This window comes from Schistocerca gregaria, chromosome 8 (genome assembly GCF_023897955.1).
Source record: "Schistocerca gregaria isolate iqSchGreg1 chromosome 8, iqSchGreg1.2, whole genome shotgun sequence".
Lineage (NCBI taxonomy): Eukaryota > Metazoa > Arthropoda > Insecta > Orthoptera > Acrididae > Schistocerca > Schistocerca gregaria.
The window spans coordinates 412,610,813-412,630,919 of record NC_064927.1 but is presented as its reverse complement, the minus strand read 5'-3'; the positions used below and the strand labels follow the sequence as shown (position 1 = coordinate 412,630,919).

Below are 20,107 nucleotides of genomic sequence, written 5' to 3'. Positions count from 1 at the left end.
TTCTTATTTCAATTTCCAGGAGTGTATTTATTCACAATAGATACAAAAGAGTTACATGTTTGCACCTGTTACTGTCCTTCAAAGTAGTCACCAGCATTGTGTAGAACCCGTTGCCAGCGATGTGGAAGGCGTAGTAAACCGTTATCAGAGCCTGTTCTGTTAATGGTGAGAATGGAGCGGTCTACGCTTGTCGAATCTCTGGAACAGTTCTGAAGCGAATGCCATGAAGTGGTTCCTTCATCTTTAAAATCAAATCAAAGTCACAAGGAATCAAGTCCAGAGAGTATGATGGATGGTACAGTACTTCCCAGTCCTATCGAACGATCAGAGCAGGCACAGCTTGCGCTGTATGCGCCCACGCATTGTCGTGCAAAATGATGGGTGGGTTGCGCAGAAAGCATCGCCGCTTCTCTCGCAAAGCTGGTCACAGGTGATGCTCCAAAAACTTACAGTAATACTGTGCGCTGACGGTCTACCGTGGAGGAACGTAATGCGTTGGGATAACACCGTCACAGTCACACACGAGAATCACCGTAACTTTAGACTCTTCCAATCGCACCATCAACACAACAGGCTCCCCTCACGGTATACTACGCCTTCCACATTGCTGGCAACGGGTTCTACACAACGCTGGTGACTACTTCGAAGATCAGTAACAGGTGAAAACATGTAACTTTTTTGTACTGATTGTGAATAAATAGTTGCTACTATTTAAGTTCCAACCCTCGTATTATTACTTATTTCGATGAAAAGTTGAGATCTACTTCTGCGGCCGTCTCATAATAAAGCCGAAAATCCGTTGCCTTAGTAGACAGTTGGGTCTTGTAACAATGCATCTACTGACCACGCGAAAGTCTAAACCCTTACCAGACCGAGAAATTCCTTAGTGTCGCTCACGAGTCCACTACACGCAGGAGGCGGCTGCACCGGTAGCAGGGGCTGTGTGGCGTCGACTGGGCGGTTTTTCAGGTTAGAGGGTCTCGGGAAAACACAACAAGGGCTTCAGTCACAGAGGGTGCAGGCCGAACATAGGAAAAACGTAGATACAGAACGGAGACGATAGACTCTGCAGGAGAGACGCTCAGTAGCTCGGTACGGCTTTCGTTGAAGTTTCGAGAACATACCTTCACCGAGGAGTCAAGCAATATATTGCTCCCTCCTACGTATATCTCGCGAAGAGACCACGAGGATAAAATCAGAGAGATTAGAGCCCACACAGAGGCATACCGACAATCCTTTTTTTCCACGAACAATACGAGACTGCAATAGAAGGGAAAACCGATAGAGGTACTCGAGGTACCCTCCGCCACACACCGTCAGCTGGCTCGCGGAGTGTGGGTGTAGATGTAGAAGGAGCTCGTAAGCCGCAGCCTGGTGAACGAAATGATTTAATGCTGTGGAACACAACGACGAGGTAAGTAGTTGCGCCCACCTGGGGGGCCGGATAGACGGCGAACTCGAGCATGCTCTTCTTGGAGTACTCCTGGTAGAGGCGGTCCATGATGAGCGAGGTGAAGCCGGAGCCGGTGCCGCCGCCGAACGAGTGGAAGACGAGGAAGCCCTGCAGGCTCTCGCATAGGTCCACCATCTTGCGGACGCGGTCGAGCAGAGTGCCGATCATCTCGCGGCCCACCGAGTAGTGGCCGCGGGCGTAGTTGTTGGCCGCGTCCTCCTTGCCCGCCACCAGCGACTGTGGGTGGTACAGGTCGCGGTGCGTGCCCTGCCGCACCTCGTCTGCAAGCGCCGAAATCTTCCTCATTCAAAACTAAACCAAATTCACTGTAACACTATTTCCTAACAAGGGAACCTCCCCACCGCACCCCCCCCCCCCCCCCCCTCAGATTTAGTTGTAAGTTGGCACAGTGGATATGCCCTGAAAAAGTGAACACAGATCAATCGAGAAAACAGGAAGAAGTTGTGTGGAACTATGAAAAAAATAAGGAAAATATACAAACTGAGTAGTGCGTGCGCAAGACAGGCAACATCAAGGAGAGTGTGAACTCAGGAATGCCGTGGTCCCGTGGTTAGCGTGAGCAGCTGCGAAACGAGAGGTCCTGGATTCAAGTCTTCCCTCGAATGAAAAGTTATGATCTGCCCGTTCATTCATTGACGTCTCTGTTCACTGCCGGCACGGTAGCTCAGAGGTTAGCTCCCTCTGTAATAAAAAAACTGAGTTAATCGATCAACAACGAACTTAAACGGATGTCTTACGACGTCCGTCCCGAGCAGATGCAACGAACAAAGTCGAACAAAATGAGATTAAAAGAAAAAAACTGTAATAAGTTTAGTGTCTGTGTTTTGCGACCGCACCGCAAAACCGTGCGATTAATAGACGAAAGGACGTGCCTCTCCAATGGGAACCGAAAACATTTGATCGGAAGGTCATAGGTCAACCGATTCCTCCACAGGAAAACACGTATGATATATTCTATACGACACTGGTGACAGCATGTGCGTCACATGACAGGAATATGTTGTCGACCCACCTAACTTGTACACTTGGCGAATGGGTAAAAATATTCTTCTACCTTGCCCGATTTAGGTTTTCTTGTGGATGTGATAATCACTCCCAAAAAAGTGATGAAAACATAAGAGTTTGTCACATAAACTGCAACAAATGAATGCAACATTTTCACAGCCGCACAGTTTTCCCTGTGCTCTGTCAAAACATATGTTTGTAACGTTTTCTAATTTTTCCATGCCTAGACCGTCAAATCCTGCATATGTCCAAGCAAATCTGAACATGTCCTGGAATTTTGGAAAACGAAGTTCATTATGTGTGAGTGCCTGGGCTTTGATAATTGTCTGGAAATAAAAAATTAAACTTTTCACTCGAGGTAAAACTTGAATCAAGGACCTCTCATTCCGCAGCTGCTCATGCTAACCACGGGACCACTGCGCTCCTGAGCTCTCACTTTCCTTGATGTTGCCTAACTTTCGCATGGACTACTCAGTTTTTATATTTTGCTTATTTTTTTCATATTTCCACACAACTTCTTCCTGTTTTCTCAATTGATCTGTGTTCAGTTTTTCAAGGCCTATCCACTGCACCAACTATAACTAAATCTGTGGGTGGTAGCATGCGGAGGTTCCCTTGTAAGTAATAGCTCAGTTTATTTACAGGCAAACATTTTTGGACGATGACTGTCAATAGCCGTCAAATAATGTATAAAATGCATGTTTTACCATCAGTTGCCTTTATTGTAAACCCAAAGATCGACAGATTTCACTCGTGGACCATATTCAGGAGTAAGGGTTAAAATTGTTTAAGCCAAAACATTGCATTTGTCATTACTTAAATAATATGTGGAGCAAGTCATGACTGTCAATACACGACACAGGACTTTTAGAAGCAAACATACTAATAACAGACGTAAAGACCCGGAATCGGTTGACCTATGACCCGCCAAGGTAGTCGAGAGCGCTGATGCACTGCTTCATGGACTCGGGTAGGCGCGCCCAGCGGATTAACGACGAGGGCCGGTATGCCGGCCAGTCTGGATGTGGTTTTTAGTCGGTTTTCCACATTCCGCTAGGTGAATACCGGCCTGGTTCCCAAGTTCCGGCCGGCCGCGGTGGCCATGCGGTTCTGGGCACTTCAGTCCGGAACTGCGTGAGTGCTACAGTCGCAGGTTCGAATCCTGCCTCGGGCATGGATGTGTGTGATGTCCTTAGGTTAGTTAGGTTTAAGTATTCTAAGTTCTATGGGACTGATGACCTCAGAAGTTAAGTCCCATAGTGCTCAGAGCCATTTGATTTGAACCAACCCCGCGTTGGAGCGGGACAAAGGCCCCGAGTAAGAAAGAAAGAAAGAAAGAAATACTAATAACAGACGTAAATAAAGCAGTACTGTTCTTCGTACACGAGTGACATGTCCTGCACATTATTTAAGTAATGACAAATGTAATGTTGTGGCTTAAATCATTTTAAACTTTATTCCTGAAGATGGTCCACGACTGAAACCGGTCCTCAGCTCATGGTCTAGTGGCTAGCGTAGCTGCCTTTGGATCACGGGGTCGCGGGTTCGATTCCCGGCCAGGTTGTGGATTATCTCTGCCCAGGGATTGGATGTTTGTGTTGTTCATTCGTGACAGTGGCTAGATTGGACTTTTAATAAAAATTGGACTGCGTAAAAATTTGGGCTTTGTAAGGGCTCTGATACCAGCGCAGTTGAGCGCCCCACAAACCAAACATCATCGTGACTGAAACCAATCGATATTTGGGTTTAAATTAAAAGCGGCTGATGGTCAAACATACATTTTTTATATTTGCAGACTGTTACAATCGGCCAACTAATTTCATAGTGGCATTTTCAAAGCAGATATGAGGATATGACTAAAGGCAATTTCACTGGAACTGATGCTGCAACATAACTCTGTTGAACTAGCTGCTCTTTTCATAACCCTGACATCGATTGCGACCAATCGATCATCTCCAATCGATTGCTCCAGATGAAAACTTTTTTGTAAACTATAAGCTAAAATTCTGCGTAATAAAAGCCGGTTCCGATTTGAGGTTACAGACACTTTCCGCTACTACAAAAAATAGCTGAAAGATTTACGCCCCTTCCAAATCGTCGATTTTACTTGCATTCTTCGTGTGGTTCAAGTTTTCGTATTTGGCTTTGCGTTCAGAGATTATCCTCAGCTTAACTAACAGATATTGGAAGTCAGAACAATCTCTTATTCGCAGAGACGTAATAGGTTTTTTGGCGGCTAGGTTCCATCATCTAATCCTGGAACGTCAGATCAGAGAACACCGATTATCTTAGTGTTGGAATTTTCTCAGAAAAACTTTTTGAAGGAACTTGTATGTTAATAGAAGAAGGAGTTCCAAATACCTCTACTATGATAGCTTCCTTTAAAAAGCGATATTTCAGTTACAACTCGTATTAAAACATCGATAAAGATACATGGGAAATTCTAGTTACAGTTAGAAAAAATTCAGTTTCATTTTCGGAAAGCTGTGACCAAACAGAATCGTCTGATATACATCACACTAACATTGTGTAATTTTTATTTTCGTATTTTTCTAGCGATTTTCGTTTTTGTTTGTTTTCAGCTCTTCCATCTCCTTTCAGACTGTTTCACTCAATTTATTATACACACAGTCTGCATGCAATCAGAATCCGAAAATTGTGAGTGACCCGCGATGTTATTAAATGCATTGAATGTTCATAATAGCTTAAAATTACATCAAGCTTAAATTCAGTTGATAGGACATATCGCAATTCTGACGTAGGACTTGTACGTCGCCATGGGAATGACGTAACAAGCCAACAGAATAAACACAGCAGCTTCAGCTGAAGGGGGTCACTTGGGCTGCAGTAGAGCATCATTTGTATGGGCAGTCTTTGCACTCTGTCTAGTTTTTGAGAGGGAGCTGTATTGTTTTCGCCTAGCATCAAAGTGGCAACACTGAAACACCGAGACAGTTGCGTGCGCTTCACTATTGTTATTTTGGATGCAAATAAAAGACCATTTTCCGAAACTATTGTTTGTTAGTTATAGTGTTAAGTTGTGAATGCAGTTCTAGTAGGAAGTGAAGCACTCTCCCCCGTGAGTTCCCACGAGCGCCCAGACATGTATAAGCCACATGGTGACAAATCTGAAGTGTAGACTGGATATTAAAAGAATAACAGCCAACGTCTCTTTCTTTACTCCCGCGGACACACACACGCAGTCTTCAGTGCTATGGCTCTTTGTGTAATGGGCAGCTCCAAAGCGACGAGTGAGGTGGCAGCAGTAGGCTGCAACAACGGTCCTACGTTCCTGCGGGAATCCGGCAGGGCAGGACGCCTTTGTAATCAACCCCACAAGAGCATAATGCTGACATCACTCAGCGACAACTATGCCTTATCATTCACCTGTGTCTCCTCGTCACTCCCTAATGGTCGGCTATCTTCAATTTGGAGATGTCATGGCGGGTCATATGTAACTATTCAGAAATAAGATATCCTATTCCATACTTACAATGAGGTGAAAAACGTCATGAGATACAACCTGTTACCTTGATGGATGATGGAGAGGGTTGTTTGGGCGCACTACGGCAAGGTCTTCAGCGCCAGCTCAGTAACAGATTGAGACGGGTGTCAAGAAAATACTCAGAACAATAAGTTAAAACAGAACGTAAAACACAGGTAACAAGTATGTGCCTACCCACACCGAAGCCTGAGAATGAAGCATGCCATCAGCAGTAAAACATGGACAACACAAGAAGAAAGTGGTAGAGGGAGCTAAAACAATATAGCAGATGGAAATGGCTGGCTGACTGCAAGGAAAAAAAAAGAGGAGCCAGCCACTTTGCAATACACTAAAACCTCCAGCTTAAAAGTTTATGTCAGAGTCCAGACACATCACAAAACTTTAAAACCCTAGACACACACGTCTCATCATTAGCTAAAACACAGGGCAGATCCCCATCCACTTGTGCTTCTGCCCTTGCATCACGGTATAAAATGCAGTCTGTTAAAATGTGCCGGACAGAAATGTGCACACCACAAGCATCACAAAACGGGGGATCCTCCGGCCGTAAGAGAAAGCTATGTGTGAGAGGACAGTGCCCAATCCGAAGACGTGTAGGGTCACTTCCTCCCGCCTGAGCAACCAGCAGGAGGAACGCCACGGCCGAGTTGTTGACTTCACCAACCGCAATTTATTGGCCGTCACCGCCAGCCATTCTTCCTTCCACAACTCCATGCACTACTTGTGGAGTGCAGAAATGACACACTGTAAGGGAATAGGACACTGGACCACATCCTGCTCTCTGTAGGCCGCCTTGGCAGCCCGATCGGCCTGTCCATTGTCCCATATTCCTACATGACCAGGCACCCAGCAGAAGGACACCTCCTTACCACGCCGTTGGAGCAAGTACAGTTGGTCATATATCAGCTGGACCATCTCCTCAGTTGGGTACAGATTCTGCATGAGCATCGGAGCAGAGGAGAAATCGATTGCCCCTAACATGGTTCATCTGCTCCAGTGCCTTCAGAATCGTGTGGAGCTCCGCTGCGAAAACCGTATATTCATCAGGGAGGCGAATCCGGGCAACATGATCAGGGAACACTACAGAAGAGCCAAGGAAATTCTCTTGTTTGGAGCCATCGGTGTAAACGACGGTCAAACCGTGATGCACATCTAAAGTGTTAAAAAACAGAAATTGAACGTAAAATCTGGTGTACTATCTTTTTTTAAATCAGTCAAATCCGGTCGGACCTCCTTTTGCCCGGCGTAGTACAGCAGCAGGTCGTTAGAAGTCCAGCGAAGAAATATTGAGCAAATTGCCTCTATAGCCGCCCATAACTGCGAAAGTCTTGCCAGTGCAGGATTTTGAGCACGAACTGACCTGTCGATTGCGTTCCAAAAACGTTCGATGGGATTCATGTCCGACAATCTATGAGGCCAAACCATTAGTTCGAATTGTCCAGAATGTTCTTGAAACCAAACTATTAGTGAACAAATGTGGCCCTGTGACATGGTGCACTGCCATCCATAAAAATTACATCCTTGTTTGGGAACATGAAGCCTCTGAATGGCTGCAAATGGTCTCCAAGTAGCTACCATAACCATTTTCAGTCAATGGTGAGTTCAGTTGGACCAGAGGACCCAGTCCTTTCCATGTAAACACAGCCCACACCGTTATGGACACACTACCAGCTTGTACAGAGCCTTGTTGATAACTTGGGCCGATGGCTTCTTGGTATCCGCGCCACTCGAACCCTGACATCAGCCCTCACTAATTAAAATCGGGACTCAACTGACCACGCCACGGTTTTTCAGTCGTCTAGGGTCGAACCGAAATAGCCACGAGCGAAGCAGTGGCGCTCCAGGCGATGTCGTGATGTTAGCAAAGGCACTCGCGTCGGTCGTTTGTTGCTATAGTCCAGCCGCGCGGTATTAGACGAGCGGTCAGAGGCGCTGCAGTCATGGACCGTGCGGTTGGACCCGGGGGAGGTTCGCTTCCTCCCTCCGGCATGGATGTGTGTGTCTTTCTCCTTAGGATAATTTAGGTTAAGTAGTGTGCAAGCTTAGGGACTGATGACCTTAGCAATTAAGTCCCATAAGATTTCACAAACATTTGAACATTTGCTATAGTCCATTAAAGCCAAATTTCACCATACTATCCTAACATATACGTCCGTCGTATGTCCGACAGATTTCTGCGCCTATTTCACGCAGTGTTGCTTGTCTATTAGCATGGATGTGTGTGTCTTTCTCCTTAGGATAATTTAGGTTAAGTAGTGTGCAAGCTTAGGGACTGATGACCTTAGCAATTAAGTCCCATAAGATTTCACAAACATTTGAACATTTGCTATAGTCCATTAAAGCCAAATTTCGCCATACTATCCTAACATATACGTCCGTCGTATGTCCGACAGATTTCTGCGCCTATTTCACGCAGTGTTGCTTGTCTATTAGCACTGACAACTCTACGCAAACTCCGCTGCTCTCGATCGTTAAGTGAAGGCCGTCGTATTCTCGGCACAGTCTTGACGCTATAGATCGCGGAATACTGAATTCTCTAAGGATTTAAAAATGGAATGTCGCATTCTTCTAGCTCCAACTACCATTTCGCGTTCACTTCTGTTAATTCCCGTCGTGCGGCCGTAATCACGGCTCAGGACACCTCTCTGCATAACTCACCTGAGTACAAATGATAGCTCCGTCAACGCATTGTCCTTTTATGCCTTGTGTACGTGGTACTAACGTCGTCTGTATATTTGCATACCGCTAGCCAACGACTGGTTGTCACTTCAGTGCAATACGAAAATGAAATTGCTGTTGGTACCTGCCATGTGCTGTAGAGCTCTACTCAGTACACCACAGTTCTCTCAAAGAGTGGGTTCAACGAGGAATTTCTTTATTCTTGCAACAGAAATGGAAACTAAAAACATATAATCAAGTTTGTTGTGAAAATACCATTACTATGAATTTATGATATGTTTTAGTTTATAATTTGTCTAACACATTATTACACTACTGACCATTAAAATTGCTACACCACGAAGATGATGTGCTACAGACGCGAAATTTAACGGACAGGAAGATGCTGTGATATGCAAATGATTAGCCTTTCAGAGCATTCACACAAGGTTGGCACCTACAACGTGCTGACATGAGGAAAGTTTTCAACCGATTTCTCATACACAAACAGCAGTTGACCGGCGTTGCCTGGTGAAACGCTGTTGTGATGCCTCGTGTAAGAAGGAGAAATGATTACCATCACGTTTCCGATTTAAAAAGGTCGGATTGTAGCCTATCGCGATTCCGGTTTATCGTATCACGACATTGTTGCTCGCGTTGGTCGAGATCCAATGACTGTTAGCAGAATAAGGAATCGGTGGGTTCAGGAGGGTAATAAGGAGCGCCGTGCTGGATCCCAACGGGCTCGTATTACTAGCAGTCCAGATGAAAGGCATCTTATCCGCGTGGCTGTAACGGATAGTGCAGCCACGTCTCGATCCCTGAGTTAACAGGTGGACACGTTTACAAGACAACAACCATCTGCTCGAACAGTTCGACGACGTTTGCAACAGCATGGATTATCAGCTCGGAGACCATGGCTGCGGTTACCCTTGACGCTGCATCACAGACAGGAGCGCCTATGATGGTGTACTCAACGACGAACCTGGGTGCACGAATGGCAAAACGTCATCTTTTTGGATAAATCCAGGTTCTGTTTACAGCATTATGATGGTCGCATCAGTGTTTGGCGAAATCGCGGTGAACACACATTGGAAGCGTGTATTCGTCATCGCGACACTGGCGTATCACCCGGCGTGATGGTATGTGGTGCCATTGGTTACACGTCTCAGTCACCTCTTGTTCGCATTGGCGGCACTTTGAACTCTGGACGTTACATTTCAGATGTGTTACGACCCGTGTCTCTACCCCTCATTCGATCTCTGCGAAACCCTACATTTCAGCAGGATAATGCACGAACGCATATTGCAGGTCTTGTACGGGCCTTTCTGGATACAGAAAATGTTCGACTGCTGCCCTGGCTAGCACATTCTCCAGATCTCTAACAACTGAAAACGTCTGGTGAATGGTGGCCGAGCAACTGGCTCGTCACAATACGCTAGTCACTACTCTTGATGAACTGCGGTGCCGTGTTGAAGCTGAATGGGCAGCTGTACCTGTGCACGCCATCCAAGCTCTGTTTGACTCAATGCTCCGACCTATCAAGGCCGTTATTACGGCCAGAGGTGGTTGTTCTGGGTACTGATTTCTCAGGATCTATGCACCCAAATTGCGTGAAGATGTAATCACATGTCAGTTCTAGTATAATATGTTTGTCCAATGAATACCCGTTTATCATCAGCATTTCTTCTTGGTGTAGCAATTTTAATGGCCAGCAGTGTACTTCTAAAATCACTTCAGAGGAAATTCGCCTGGCGAGTTTTAGCGGAGATACGAGAGCTACAAGCGGGCAACTAGTTGAGGACAGTAACAAAGGCATCATCAGGAACTGACCGATGGTCGTGGGCTCGAGGTCTACCATGACGGTGCGGGGCACGATCTTGCCCGCCTCGGTCTGTGAGAAGAAGGTGGTGTAGCACTCGGTGTCGACGGCCACCTTGTCCGAGGGAATGCGGCCGTTAGGCTGTATGCCGTGCTCCAGGCAGTACAGCTCCCAGCAGGCGCTGCCGATCTGCACGCCCGCCTGCCCGATGTGCAGCGACACGCACTCCCTCTGAAACATGCTTCTCTGTGTATGCGCGAATCGAAACACGACGAAAAAGATCTCGATCGAACAGTCCACGCGTGTACTACGATCCGCAGTGTGCAACTATGGACTGTCAGTATACCCGTGAACTGTTCTATCAACAAATACACCAGGAGAAACTGAAGAATCACAAAAAGAACTTGAATGTTGGAGCGAAGAAACTTCCGCCAGGGACTGCACAGCTACTTGCCGTGTTTGCACAAGGTGAAATAGAATAACGGGAATGGTGGTGGTGATGGTTAGTGCTTAACGTCCCGTCGACAACGAGGTCATTAGAGACGGAGCGAAAGCTCGGGTTAGGAAAGGACTGGGAAGGAAATCGGCCGTGCCCTTTCAAACGAACCATCCCGACATTTGCCTGAAACGATTTAGGGAAGTCACGGAAAACCTAAATCAGGATGGCCGGAGACGGGATTGAACCGTCGTCCTCCCGAATGTGAGTCCAGTGTGCTAACCACTGCGCCACCTCGCTCGGTAAACGGGAATGTTTGAAATGAGTATTGTGGTATGAATGACACAGTGCTCAAATGGTTTAAAACATACCTAACGGGAAGAGTGCAGAAAGTTGAAATAAGCAGTTCACATAATATGCAAAAAACGTGATTTCTCAAACTGGGGAACAATCAAGATTGGGGTGCCGTAAGGTTCGGTCTTGGGTCCTCTGCTGTTCTTAATATATATTAATGACTTGCCATTCTATATTCACGAAGATGCAAATCTGGTACTTTTTGCCGATGATACAAGTATAGCTATCACACCTGTCAGACAAGAATTAACTGGTGAAATTGTAAACGATGTTTTTCAGAAAATCATTAAGTGGTTGTCTGCAAACGGGCTCTCATTAAACTTTGACAAAACACAGTATATACAGTTCCACACAGTAAATGGAATGACACCATCAATAAATATAGATTTCGATCAGAAATCGGTAGCTAAGGTAGAATATTCAAAATTTCTAGGTGTATGCGTTGATGAGGGGTTGACCTGGAGAAAACACACTGAGGATCTGCTGAAACGTTTGAGTTCAGCTACTTATGCTGTTAGGGTCATTGCAAATTTTTGCGATATACATCTGAGTAAATTAGCTTACCATGCCTATTTTCTTTCTCTGCTTTCGTATGGCATCATATTCTGGGGTAACTCATCATTGAGTAAAAGTGTGTTCATTGCACAAAAGCGTGTAATCAGAATAATTTCTGGAGCTCATCCAAGATCATCCTGCAGACACTTATTTAAAGAGCTAGAAAACTTCACTGTAGCTTCACAATATATATATATATATATATATATATATATATATATATATATATATATATATATATATATATATTCTCTTATGAAATTTTTATTAACCATCCGAACGAATTCAAAAGTAATAGCAGTGTACATGGCTACAACACTAGGAGAAAGGATGATCTTCACTACTCAAGGTTAAGTCTAACTTTGGCTCAGAAGGGGGTAAATTATGCTGCCACAAAAGTCTTTGCTAACTTACCTAATAGCATACAAAGTCTGAAAGATAGCCATATAGCATTTAAAAGGAAATTAAGAGAATTTCTTAATGGCATCTCCTTCTACTCATTAGATGAATTTTTGGATATAGTAAGCGGGTAATTTCCCAACCTCAAAAAAATTGAGTGTCATCTAATATTTTGTCTAATGTGATATCTTGCACAGACTCCTTTTATTAACCTGACACGTTTCCATATCATTACGAAGTGTCGTATTCATGACCTATGGAACAAGTACTAATCTAATCTAATCTAGTAGTGGCAGCCATGAGCAGTTGGCAGCACAGCGGGTGCGTGACAGGTAGCGAGTAAACAGTCCGTCATTTCAGTAATCATGCATCAGTGGAACGGACAACAGCGTACGTTAGCCATAAATCTGTTTTATAAAAGCAATGATAGTTTGGTAGTGGCGCAGAGGGAGTTGCGACGTTTTTATAATTTAGAACGTCATGATGCCGTTCCGTCGAAACATGCTACAAAATTTTGGATTAATAACTTTGAAGAGACGGGATATGCCCTCAAGAAGAAACCAACAGGACGACCAAGAAGTGTGCGTTCTCCAGCGAACACTGATGTTGTACGGGAGTCTGTCTTACGGAGCCCACGGCATTCAATTCGTAAGCAAGGAACAGTGGTTGGTATGTCCTGGGAGAGTGTTCGCAGCATTCTTCATCTTGATTTAAAATTTTGTTGGTAAAAAATACAGATGGTGCAACGATTGAAGAACAACTACTACCGGTTACGATTAGGATTGCCGGCGGAGTGGCCGAGCTTTTCTATGCGCTACAGTCTGGAACCACGCGACCGCTACGGTCACAGGTTCGAATCCTGCCTCGGGCATTGATGTGTGTTATGTCCTTAGGTTAGTTAGGTTTAAGTAGTTCTAAGTTCTAGGGGACTGATGACCTCAGAAGTTAAGTCCCATAGTGCTCAGAGCCATTTGAACCATTTGATTGGGATGCTGTCAACAAATGATAATAAAAATAAACAATGACGATGAATTTCTAAACAAGTTGTTGTCAGATGAGGCAAATTTTCATCTCACAGGTTAAGTGAATAAACAAAACTACTGTTAATGGGAAAACAAAAATTCTAATGAGGTTCATGAGTCCTTTACACGCTAGTTAAGTGGCAGTATGGTGTGATATTTCATCACGTGAGATTATTGATCCGTATTTTTTCGCAAATGAACAGGGAAACACAATCAATAACTGTCAACGACGATCGTTACTTGAAGATGTTACGAACTTCCGTTAAACCTGCATTGAACAACTTTCCAAACGTTCAAGAAGTCTGGTTTCATTAGGACAGAGCGTCATCATCACACACTGCACGCCAATCAATGGCATATCTGCGAGAATTTTTTGGCAACCGTGTGATCTCACGATTCGGTAACATTCCCTGGCCCCCTAGATCGCAAGTTTATCCGTTTGTGAGTTTTCCTTCTGGGGCTACCTCAAGAGAAAAGTCTACACAACTCGACCAAGAACTCTGAATGAGTTAAAATTCACAGTATCCCAGCGGAGATGTTGCAGCGGTCAATGAGGAATCTCAACAGCAGATTTCACGAATGTATTCGTACAGGAGGACGCTATCTAAAGAACGTAATTTTTAAAAATGGTAAATGCCATCAATGTTTTGTAAACGGCAAAGTTGTAAGGTTTCGTTTACTATGAATGCAATTCTTTCATTCATCACTTCTAGTGTTATTGGATTGTGGAAATGTTCCCATTTTTCTGTGTCACCCTTGGCAAGTAGATCCTAAAATTAAAACGAGGCTGTAAATAGTTTGCATCAGCTGGAAGAGGTCAGAGAAGTCATACAAGGCTACTGACCGACCAACATGCTCTCCGTAATTTATAAGACGTTCACTTGAGTTACCATCGGCTATATAGATAAAAGCATTAGCTCCTGATCTGGCAAAGGAATGAGCTGAGTTTAGAAGGAGAAACAGCGTAATGTGCCATTTCTATGGCTTGAAGGGACGTTGAGTAGGCCTGTTGTTGTTGTTGTGGTCTTCAGTCCTGAGACTGGTTTGATGCAGCTCTCCATCCTACTCTATCCTGTGCAAGCCTCTTCATCTCCCAGTACCCACTGCAACCTACATACTTCTGGATCTGCGTAGTGAAGTCATCTCTTGGTCTCCCTCTACGATTTTTACCCTCCACGCTGCCCTCCAATACTAAATAGGTGATCCCTTGATGCCTCAGAACATGTCCTACCAACCGATCCCTTCTTCTGGTCAAGTTGTGCCACAAACGTCTCTTCTCCCCAATCCTATTCAATACTTCTTCATTAGTTATGTGATCTACCCATCTAATCTTCAGCATTCTTCTGTAGCACCACATTTCGAAAGCGTCTATTCTCTTCTTGTCCAAACTATTTATCGTACATGTTTCACTTCCATACATGGCTACACTCCATACAAATACTTTCAGAAATGTCTTCCTGACACTTACGTCTATACTCGATGTTAACAAATTTCTCTTCTTCAGAAACGCTTTCCTTCCCATTGCCAGTCTACATTTTATATCCTCTGTACTTCGACCATCATCAGTTATTTTGCTCCCCCAATAGCAAAACTCCTTTACTACTTTAAGTGTCTCATTTCCTAATCAAATACCCTCAACATCACACGACTTAATTCGACTACATTCCATTATCCTCGTTTTGCTTTTGTTGATGTTCATCTTATATCCTCCTTTCAAGACACTGTCCATTCCGTTCAACTGCTCTTCCAAGTCCTTTGCTGTCTCTGACAGAATTACAATGTCATCGGCGAACCTCAAAGTTTTTATTTCTTCTCCATGGATTTTAATACCTACTCCGAACTTTTCTTTTGTTTCCTTCACTGCTTGCTCAATACACAGATTGAATAACATCGGGAAGAGACTACAACCCTGTCTCACTCCCTTCCCAACCGCTACTTCCCTTTCATGTCCCTCGATTCTTATAACTGCCATCTGGTTTCTGTACAAATTGCAAATAGCCTTTCGCTTCCTGTATTTTACCCCTGCCACCTTCAGAAATTGAAGGTGAGTATTCCAGTCAACATTGTCAAAAGCTTTCTCTAAGTCTACAAATGCTAGAAACGTAGGTTTGCCCTTCCTTAATCTAGCTTCTAAGATAAGTCGTAGGGTCGGTATTGCCTCACGTGTTCCAGCATTGCTACGGAATCCAAACTGATCTTCCCCGAGGTCGGCATCTACTAGTTTTTCCATTCGTCTGTAAAGAATTCGCTTTAGTATTTTGCAGCTGTGACTTATTAAACTGATAGTTATTTTCACATCTGTCAGCACCTGCTTTCTTTGGGATTGGAATTATTATATTCTTCTTGATGTCTCAGGGTATTTCGCCTGTCTGATAGATCTTGCTCACCAGGTGGTAGAGTTTTGTCAGGACTGGCTCTCCCAAGGCCGTCAGTAGTTCCAATGGAATGTTGTCTACTCCGGGGGCCTTATTTCGACTCAGGTCTTTCAGTGCTCTGTCAAACTATTCAGGCAGTATTGTATCTCCCATTTCAGCGTCATCTACATCCTCTTCCATTTCCATAATATTGTCCTCAAGTACATCGCCCTTGTATAGACCCTCTATACACTTCTTCCACCTCTCTGCTTTCCCTTATTTGCTTAGGACTGGGTTTCCATCTGAGCACTTGATATTCATACAAGTGGTCCTCTTTTCTCCAAAGGTCTCTTTAATTTTCCTGTAGGCAGTAACTATCTTACCCCTAGTGAGATAAGCCTCTACATCCTTACATTTGTCCTCTAGCCATCCCTGCTTAGCCATTTTGCACTTCCTGTCGATCTCATTTTTGAGACGTTTGTATTCCTTTTTGCCTGCTTCATTTACTGCATTTTTATATTTTCTCCTTTCATTAATTAAATTCAATATTTCTTCTGTTACCCAAGGATTTCTAGCAGCCCTCGTATTTTTATCTACTTGATCCTCTACTGCCTTCACTACTTCATCCCTGACAGCTACCCATTCTTCTTCTACTGTATTTCTCTCCCCCAGTCCTGTCAATTGTTCCCTTATGCTCTCCTTGAAGCTCCGTACAACCTCTGGTTCTTTTAGTTTAGCCAGGTCCAATCTCCTTAAATTCCCACCTTTTTGCAGTTTCTTCAGTTTTAATCTACAGGTCATAACCAATAGATTGTGGTCAGAGTCCACATCTGCCCCTGGAAATGTCTTACAATTTATAATATCTGTCTTACCATTATATAATCTATCTGAAACCTGTCAGTATCTCCAGGCTTCTTCCATGTATACAGCCTTCTTTTATGATTCTTGAACCAAGTGTTACCTGTGATTAAGTTGTGCGCTGTGGAAAATTCTACCAGACAGCTTCCTCTTTCATTTCTTTGCCCCAGTCCATATTCACCTACTATGTTTCCTTCTCTCCCTTTTCCTACTACCGATTCCAGTCACCCATGGCTATTAAATTTTCGTCTCCCTTCACTATCTGAATAATTTCTTTGATTTGATCATACATTTCATCAATTTCTTCGTCATCTGCAGAGCTAGTTGGCATATAAACTTGTACTACTGTAGTAGGTGTGGGCTTCGTATATATCTTGGCCACAATAATGCGTTCACTATGCTGTTTGTAGTAGCTTACCCGCATTCCTATTTTCCTATTCATTATTAAACCTACTCCTGCATTACCCCTATTTGATTTTGTGATTATAACCCTGTAGTCACCTGACCAGAAGTCTTGTTCCTCCTGCCACCGAACTTCACTAATTCCCACTATATCTAACTTTAACCTGTCCATTTCCCTTTTTAAATTTTCTAACCTACCTGCGATTAAGTGATCTGACATTCCACATTCCGATCCGTAGAATGCCAGTTTTCTTTCTCCTGATAATGACGTCCTCTTGAGTAGTCCCCGCCCGAAGATCCGAATGGGGGACTATTTTATCTCCGGAATATTTTACCCAAGAGGACGCCATCATCATTTAATCATACAGTAAAGCTGCATGCTCTCGGGAAAAATTAATGCCGTAGTTTCCCCTTGCTTTCAGCCGTTCGCAGTACCAGCACAGCAAGGCCGTTTTGGTTATTGTTACAAGGCCAGATCAGTCAATCATCCAGACTGTTGCCCCTGCAACTACTGAAAAGGCTGCTGCCCTCTTCAGGAACCACACGTTTGTCTGGCCTCTCAACTGATAACCCCCCGTTGTGGTTGAACCTACGGTACGGCTATCTGTATCGCTGAGGCACGCAAGCCTCCCCACCAACGGCAAGGTCCATGGTTCATGGGGGGAGGGAGTAGGCCTACCTACTCGTATTACCACTTAGCCGGTCATTGATACTATTAGGTTTGTATATGGGGTGCGTCGTAATTAGTAATGAAAACTGATACGCGTGGAAGTCCATAACAATAGAAAGAAAACTTTCTAGTCAACAAAGCGTCACAAACTAACCGTTTCCCAGAATACTGCTGATGTGTCGTTACGAGTTTCCTAGCTGGTATAACAGCAAAACCCCGATTGCTTGAAGAATCGAACTTCCACGTACAAAACAGCTTCAAACATTTGATTACCTTTCAAATGACTTAATATGATGAATATTTGAATTTACGCATGTAAGCGAGAAAAGAAGACAGGAAATTTTAGAAAAAAATTGTCCTTAAAGTCTGTTGGAAGCCGCTAATCCTTTCATTATGAAATACTGAGTAATTTGCTCTCTTCTTTAAGCAAAAGCTTATTTTTACGCATCTCAGTACCTATGATGTTATATCTCCTGAAATGTATGTTCTATAATGATTTAACTCCACATGTGCAATCAGTGATATATGTGGATACTACCTGCATAGTGTGTTTCGAATAGAATCGGTAGTACAGAAGTAATAAATTAGAACGACTTGCCTTATGCTAAAGTTTTACTAAATGAACAGCAAAAACTTACTAAGCGATACAAATTTTCCCTTTCAAAATTTTATGAGGAGTGTCGGAGAGAAAATGTTTTGCAACGGTATGAAAGTACATATAAAATTTGTTGGAATTCACCAAGTGCTCTCATTGCCAACTACTGTATGAGTAGATTGCGGGCATTTGCGTGACGTCAGATACACTGCCTCAAGATAAACTTAATACTTGTCTTCTAGAATGAGATTTTCACTCTGCAGCGGAGTGTGCGCTGATATGAAACTTCCTGACAGATTAAAACTGTGTGCCGGACCGAGACTCGAACTCGGGACCTTTGCCTTTCACGAGCAAGTGCTCCACCAACTGAGCTACCCAAGTACGACTCACGAGCCGTCGTCACAGCTTCAATTCTGACAGTACCTCGTCTCATACCTTCCAAACTTCACAGAAGCTCTTCTGAAAACCTTGCAGAACTAGCACTCCTGGAAGATAGGATATGCAGAGACATGGCTTAGCCACAGCCTAGGTTAGCAGAAGAGCTTCTGTGAAGTTTGGAAGGTAGGAGACGAGGTACTGGCAGAATTGAAGCTGTGAGGACGAGTCGTGTGTCGTGCTTGGGTAGTTCAGATGGTAGAGCACTTGCCCGCGAAAGGCAAAGGTCATGAGTTTGAGTCACGGTCCGGCACATAGTTTTAATCCGTCAGGAAGTTTCTTAGTACTTGTCTTATTGTGGTAAATCTGTAAAGCAAGATTATACCACTTAATTAGTACATTATGATATCATTTTAATTTCTTTGATTTGGCCAAAAATGAAGCGGATTATTAAAATTTATATTTTTGTTGTCCCTGGAAGCTGTTACGCAGGCAGCCAGCAAATGGAACTGAGTTCGAGGATCGAGGTTTAGTGTCTCCTAAGAGTCGTCAGACGCATTTTCTCTCGTGTTACGAGACGTATCTGTAATTTTCAGTTCCACACTTCACGTCTTTCATGTGACGTCAACCATCGATGGAAACGGTCGGTTTGTTTGCCGTCACAGACAAAATTATTTTTAAAGCGGAATTTTACTTCCCATTCAGTAGAGCGGTCCCAGATCTGTCTAGTACGACATTCGTTTTATCGATATGTATTAACAGGGACATTAAAACACAAGGAATAACAAGTAACTCAGCAGCGACTGAGCAGCGCTGCATGCTTGGCCGGTAGCAGTCAGGCGGTGCTGTGGCTGTTGGAGTACTGGTTATTATTCGAGTTTTACTGTCCCTGATGATACATAACGATGAAACGAATATCTCACTAGACTGATCTGGAATCGCTCTACTGAATGGGAATTAAAATTACACCTTGAAAATAATTTTGCTTGTAACAGAAAACAAACGCTTTCCGTCCACGCTGGTTACCCCATGAAAGACTTGATGAGTACAGTTTGTTTGGAATGATACCAGCTACGCAATGCAAAAACGAAACTTGCAGATATCTACGGAAACACCAGAAAAAATGGGCCCGATGACTCTTAGGAGGCATACTCTGTGTATGCAGAATTTTAAGTTCTGGACTCCCATCACATTTGGCTCAAATTACACTCAAGACCTACATTAACATGAAATATGAAACGTTACGTGCGGCATTTTACTGCCTACTCGTACAGAGCCATTCAATGTGGCGTCCTCACATTTGGAAGCAACACTTGCGAGTTAACGAACATTGCGCTCTCATTTAAATATATGGCCGAAAGGAATTGTGAAACGAACTCTGTCGTCCAGGACCGTGTGCCACAAAGGGCGCATATTCGCCACGAGATGGGGAAACTCACAAGCGTCTATTGTGCTGTAGTGTGCGAGTGAGACAGACGACAACCTACGTCATAGGGAAACCCCGCAGAAGCCTTTTGTGGCCAGGCGGAACTAAGATCGGCCATAAAGGTTAACATTTATGAAACCTACTTAATTCCGAAAGAATGCAGGGAACGGAGCCACAGTAATTTAAATCTACCATCC

At 43.9% G+C, this 20,107-nt stretch overlaps 1 protein-coding gene across 1 annotated transcript in view; it reads right to left on the bottom strand.

Annotated features, from left to right (window-relative positions):
* LOC126284012 (tubulin alpha chain-like) overlaps nt 1-20,107 on the bottom strand; it is an 83,867-nt gene that overhangs the window by 48,052 nt on the left and 15,708 nt on the right. The window contains exons 2-3 of the mRNA XM_049982554.1: nt 10,476-10,695; nt 1,433-1,734 (exon numbers count right to left, since the gene is read on the bottom strand). Of these exons, the coding sequence (XP_049838511.1) occupies nt 1,433-1,734; nt 10,476-10,695 (522 nt within the window). The remainder of the gene's footprint in view (nt 1-1,432; nt 1,735-10,475; nt 10,696-20,107) is intronic.